Source organism: Galeopterus variegatus, unplaced genomic scaffold, assembly GCF_000696425.1.
Source record: "Galeopterus variegatus unplaced genomic scaffold, G_variegatus-3.0.2 Scaffold456, whole genome shotgun sequence".
Taxonomy (NCBI): domain Eukaryota; kingdom Metazoa; phylum Chordata; class Mammalia; order Dermoptera; family Cynocephalidae; genus Galeopterus; species Galeopterus variegatus.
This window is the reverse complement of record NW_007726567.1, coordinates 141604-147716: the sequence shown is the minus strand read 5'-3', so window position 1 is coordinate 147716 and position 6113 is coordinate 141604. Positions and strand designations below refer to the sequence as shown.

General features: G+C 36.7%; 1 protein-coding gene across 2 annotated transcripts in view; it reads right to left on the bottom strand.

Moving 5' to 3' along the window:
* MECOM (MDS1 and EVI1 complex locus) overlaps positions 1–3282 on the bottom strand; it is a 301600-nt gene extending 298318 nt beyond the window's left edge. For both annotated transcript variants that reach the window (XM_008568988.1, XM_008568989.1), the window contains exon 1: positions 2946–3282. In XM_008568988.1, coding sequence (XP_008567210.1) covers positions 2946–3236 — 291 coding nt within the window. In that variant the 5' untranslated portion in view covers positions 3237–3282. The remainder of the gene's footprint in view (positions 1–2945) is intronic.
* Between the last annotated feature and the right edge of the window lie 2831 nt (positions 3283–6113).

Below are 6113 nucleotides of genomic sequence, written 5' to 3'. Positions count from 1 at the left end.
ACTGAGGGTTGCGATCCGTTGCCGGACACGGAAAAAGACAAAAAAAAAAAAAAAAAATTTATGAAATCCAATCAAGCTATCGCACTAGGAGGACTAGGAGGACATAGCTTTGAAAGCTTTCAAGGAAATATTGCTCTATCAGCGAAGTTAGTCAAATAAACTGGATCCTGCAAGATGTTTTGGTTTCTTTAGTAAATGGATTCATTTTTCCTGGTGGGACAAAATTTAGGCAGTACTAAATTGTGATTAGAAAGATTGTGGATGGTGTCAAAGATCCATGGAAGAAGCAAACTTAAAGAATGAATAAAAACTTGCTAAGGATGGGGAGGCCAAGGGGTTTCCAGGCAGGGAGAACAGTGTCTGTAATGAATGGGGGCTTAACAGAATATGGGAACTATATATTAGAAATTGTTGGTATGGGATAGAGTAGAGCCAAGATGACACATTCTTTTGGTTTGAGCAACTGGATAGATACTAATGCAATTTCTTAAAACAGGAAATGCACAAGAAAGGGAGCTTTGTAGGAAATAAAGAGCAAGGGTAGTGCTAGAGGTAGCAATGATTTGTCCCATTACAATGGGCTGAGTTTCTGTAGGGGAAATATCTAGTGCAGAATCTGATGCACAGTTGGCACTCAATAACTATTTGCTAAATCTGAAATCTTCTGTTTGTGCTTATTTTGGGAGATATCTAAGAGGTTCTTTTATCCTTCAATTTGTCATTTTTAAAAATGTAGGAGTATCAAAAAGAGAGGTCACATAGTTAATCACAATTATCTGTCTAAACAAATATGAGGGAAATCAGCTATAGTTGAGGGCAAATATGACATGTGGACAATTAAAAATGAGCAGAAGTGGGGTGAGATGTCTTTGTGAAAGTTTCTTTGTTGATCATGGTTGGATTTTGTATTAACTAGGGTAGGACAATAAAAACAAAAAAACTAGAGTTAAGAACTCAACTCCTCCTGTGTTCACCAAAAACACAAAGAGCCCTTCCTCTGGTTTTGTTCATAATACCTCCCACACTCTCAAAAGTGAGGACAACCATTAAAATAGTGAAGAAAACGACTGAATTGGCCATCAACTGAATTCTCAACAAAGAGAAAGGGAATGCATGATCTTTAGCCGAAAAGTCATGAACTATTTTATAAAGGTATCTTGAATTCCAAGCAATAAAAACAACTGGTTTCGACATAATGAAAAGAATCATTTTACGTTACTCAAGGTAAATATTTGCCTATGTACATGTTGAAAACATTTTACTCCAAGGAGTAAAAAAATATATATTATTTTTATATTTCCTCCAAATGCAGAATTTTCCCCAGGTTCATCTCCCAATCCACAGGTATTATGTTTACAGAGGCACAGCCCTGCATTACCAACTCTATTATTGCAAAATGATTTCATTATTAAGCCTCAGTTTATTCCAAGCCTTCTGGATAATTTTGACCAGTACTGCACTTGTTTAACTCTGGAGACTTTGTAATAAAAGTTTAATGAGTTACTTATTATTAGAATGTTTATAGCCATTATTTTAAGATGAACAATAGTGACGTAAAGTTTGTACGCATTTGGTTTAAAACGCATTCAACCCACATATCAGTGAATGCTACAGTGATTTTTTAAAAATCTCTTATCAATACATGTGTCTAAAGGCCATGTAGCTAAACCACAACTTTACAGGGGTGTGGCTAAGAACAAAACAAGGAAGGATTTCTCACTTGCAATCAAATCAAATTCAGATCTTAACTTCTGGCATTTCAGAATTTGGACAAAAACTGCTTTTATTAGGGCATTTTGAACAGATTTCACAAGGGGACAGATATAAGGCCAGGGGACAAAAAGTTGAAGTCCTGAAGGCACTGCATGTTTAGTTCTATTTAAAAGCTAACCAGATATTCTATTAATGATCATAAATATTAAGAGAACATACCAAAATAAATCTAGTTTATCTGATTTCTGTCTACCTGAAATACTGTGAAACCAAAGGTCAATCACATCTCCAAAACTTTTTTACCCATGAGGAAATTGCCTACTAGTTTTTCAGATATAGACGAGATTTTTCAGAAATTATGAGGTTATGATTTAACCACAAAAGTTTTCAAGTTACAAAAATAAATGGGAAGTATATGTATATCTACTGAATCTGTACAAAAATTATAAACTCAGAAGAATAACGTAGTTACCTGTCTTTACTGAAATAAAATTAATTTAGATTTTGTAATTACACCATAACTTCCACTTCTTAGATATTACCAGATGGCTTCTATGAAAAGTACGGCTGAAACCAGAAACTCATTTTCAAAACAATTTTGTGCTGTCATTTCTATGCATGAATTACTCATTTAACTGATGTGAATATAAAGAATCATCACAGAATTCAGTGATGAGTACAGTATTCACATTCTGGAAGCATGTAGAATCAAAGTAGTGTTATCAAAAGAGAGGCAAAATATATTAGAAGAACACAAAGCAAAATGAAAATGTAGAATGAAAGTAAAACCAAATTAACCCACAGCCGCAGAATGGAGAAAACAAATGTTTTCCTCCAATCTTCCAAGCCTGATCCAAGGGGGAAAAAAAGTTAAAATACAATAAACGTGTCATATGACTGTATTTTCTAATGCCACATGCTATGTATGGATGGCCATATCCAATATTTCTAAATATTAACTATAAAACCACATTTTTTCCTTTACTGCTTTTTAAGTTGATACTATTCTTTGGCCATTCATTAGGCTGGGTTCCCTTCTACCATGCTGTACCTTTAAGCAATTCATTGTTTCTATCAAGAAGTGAGATTGTAAAGGAAGTCCATTCTTAAAGACCTATTTGAAGACATATTGCACCACACAGAATTTGCTTATTTTATGGCACTTAAATAATTAATCTCTTCTTTACATATCTGCATATACATAAATGTGTTAACTCAAAATATGTTCTTACCTCCCATCCATAACTGGGGTCTTTCAGGTTTGACCTCTGCTCTCCCACATAAGGTCCAAACTTTTCACCTACTTCGATCTTCCTTTTGGTCCATATTCCTAGTCCTGCTCCAGGCATAGTTGACTCTCGAAGTTCAAACTCAGCAGGAATGGGGATATCATCAGGGATGTAGATGGGGGCTTTGTAAGGTGAGCCCTCCTTCGGAGTGAAAGCTTCACTGGATGAGGCTGGAGAGCATGGCTCTTGAATGTTGAGAGATGGCGTGCTGGCTACTCCATCTGCATCTGGCATTTCTTCCAAAGGTATCTCAGGGTAGTTGTCATATACACACTCATTACCTGTGAATAAATAAGAACTTCATGAGTTCCTACTGATATAGAAGAGACAAAGTTTATTTCAATAAGGACGGTCACCTTATTATGTTGTTATTCTTTGAAGACTAAATAGGAAAGATCATTGTTAAAATGTGCCTTCATTATAACCTCTTCCAGGTGGGGAAAGCAGTAGGGATTATGGCCTCAGTGGTTTATCTGTGGTGAATCTAGAAATCAAGTGAACTAATCCTTAACTGTCAATATGTGCATGAGCCAGCTCAATCCATTATCCATCTAAAAACAATCAGCAACTTAATTAGTTATCTGAATAAAGTAGAGACAAGAAGTAAACATGTGCATAACTAAAACCCCCAAACCATCCCAAACTGGGAGCTGACGGGATTATATCATTTATCAGAAAGCTGTATCATGCAGAGGTATCTTGGAATAAATGTAGGAGAGGCATCGAAGATTCCAAAGGCTGACATGTGCAATAAGGCTTAAATTTTGGTGGCAGGATTATTTATTGGAATTTTTTTTTTTTTTATGTCTTTTTCCGTGTCCGGCAACGGATCGCAACCCTCAGTGTCGCCCCCGTACCGGACCGGGACCGGCAACGGGATCGCAGCCCTCGGCGTTGCTCCCGCGCCTCGCTCAGCCAGTGAGCGGGAACCGGTCTGTATGTGGGATCCGAACCCTCGGTGGGAGCGCCGCCGCGCTTCTCAAGCGGCACACTACAGCAGTGCACCACCAGGCCGGCCCCTATTTATTGGAATTTTAATTTGTGTTTGGTCTTTCTATACTTCTCCCTTCTTTATTTTCCTGTTTCACCAAGCCCTTGGTATTTCCTTGCGTCCATAACTTATTCAGAGCAGAAAATTAAAGTTACTTGAAGCCAATGATGCCTCTGGACATTTGCAAAAGCTAAAATCATTAAAGAAATTAGGTGGACTCCCCAAAGCAATGTAGCCTCACACCTGAAGTAAATGGGTGTACCATGTGAGACCTTAAGACCTTTATGAAAATTATGTGTTCAAGTGGGGGTGGGGGTGGGGAGGGTGTGAGGAATAATGACTGAGCTTGAATATCCAACAATTGACAGGGAGATCAGTTGCCTTAAAGCAAATAAATACATTTCTTGTCCACTAAGATTAAGGACTAAAAGTCATAACTGATTTGTTTGATTCATAAAACTTCAAGGGAAGAATTGAGAAAAATGGGTTAAAATTACAAGAAGAGAGATTTCAGTCAGAGCTGTCCAAAGGTTTAATGAATTGCCTCCAGTTCACATGACAGGGGTTCTAATATAGCCTGAATGACCACAAATAAGAGAAGATACGGAGGAATTTCAGCTTCAGGTTGGTGACTATACTAGGTGAGCTTTAAGTTCTTACTAACCCTGAAGTTCTATGAATTAAGTCTTCCAAGACAGTTTATTGGGCTGAAGGGTAAAAGACTTGCGTTTTAGCCCTAATTGCTTCTCTGATTCATTATGGAAATTAGCTACAACACTCATTAACAATTGTCCAACAAATAGTGATTCCTGCCTCTTAAAGTTTTGTGAATTGCAAAGTGATAGTATATGCAAAAGTATCTTCTAATGAGGTGCTTGGTTCTTGATTCAAACATTGAGTTAATGCCATTGAAACCAGGCATATAACCAAACTCCAGCACCCAACCATATAACTATGAGACATAGGTTCTCAATATACAAGCTCATTATTATTCAAGGTGAGCATGTCCAAAATATTTACATTATCATCTGCCCTCAAATCAATTCTCTTGTCTACATCTCAATTTCTATTAAGACTACTATCTTTCCATTAATTATACATGTTCAAGAATTTAAAATAACATGGACATTTTCTCTCCTTTGTCTTCTAATCTATTAACTCACTAAATGCTGTATATTCTTCTTGAAAGATATTTACCTTCACCTTATTCTTTCAATCCATACTTTCACTCCTGAATTTTCTAATAGTCCTCTAAATGGGTCTTTAGACCACCAGCCTTTTTTTCACTATCCCTCAGCAGCAAGCCTGTGCAATGCTACTGGATTTAATTTCCTGTCAAACCTATTTCCCTGTTCGACAGCCTCCAATAACTCCCAGTCTGTAGATAATGTCTAAACTTCTCAGAATCTTTTTTTTTTCTATTTCTGTGAAGAATGTCATTGGTATTTTGATGGGGATTGTATTAACTCTGTAGATTGCTTTGGGTAAAATGGACACTTCCACAATGTTAATTCTTCTAGTCCAAGAGCATGGAATATTGTCCCATCTTTTTGTGACCTCTTTCTTTCAACAGTGACTTGTAGTTCTTGTTGTAGAGATCTCTCACCTCCTTGGTTAAATTGATTCCTAGGTATTTCATTTTACAAAAGACCCTCAATAGTCAAAGCAATCCTGAGCTAAAATAAAATAAAGCCAGAGGCATTGCACTATCTGATTTCAAATTATACTACAAAGCTATAGTAACCAAAACAGCATGGTACTGTCATAAAAACAGACACATCAAGGGAACAGAATAGAGAACCCAGAAATCAACCCAGAAACCTATAGCCAACTGATCTTCAACAAAGCCCCCAAGAACATACAATGGGGAAAAGACTGCCTCTTCAATAAATGGTGATGGGAAAACTAGACATCCATATGTGGAAGAATGAAACTAGACTCGTACCTCTTACCATATACCAAAATCAACTAAAAATGAATAAAAGACTTAAAAATAAGACTTGAAGTTATAAAACTCCTAAAAGAAAACATAGGGGGAACACTTCAGGAAGTAGGACTGGGCAAAGACTTTTTGAATATGACCCCCCAAAACACAGGCAACAAAAGAAAAAATAAATAAA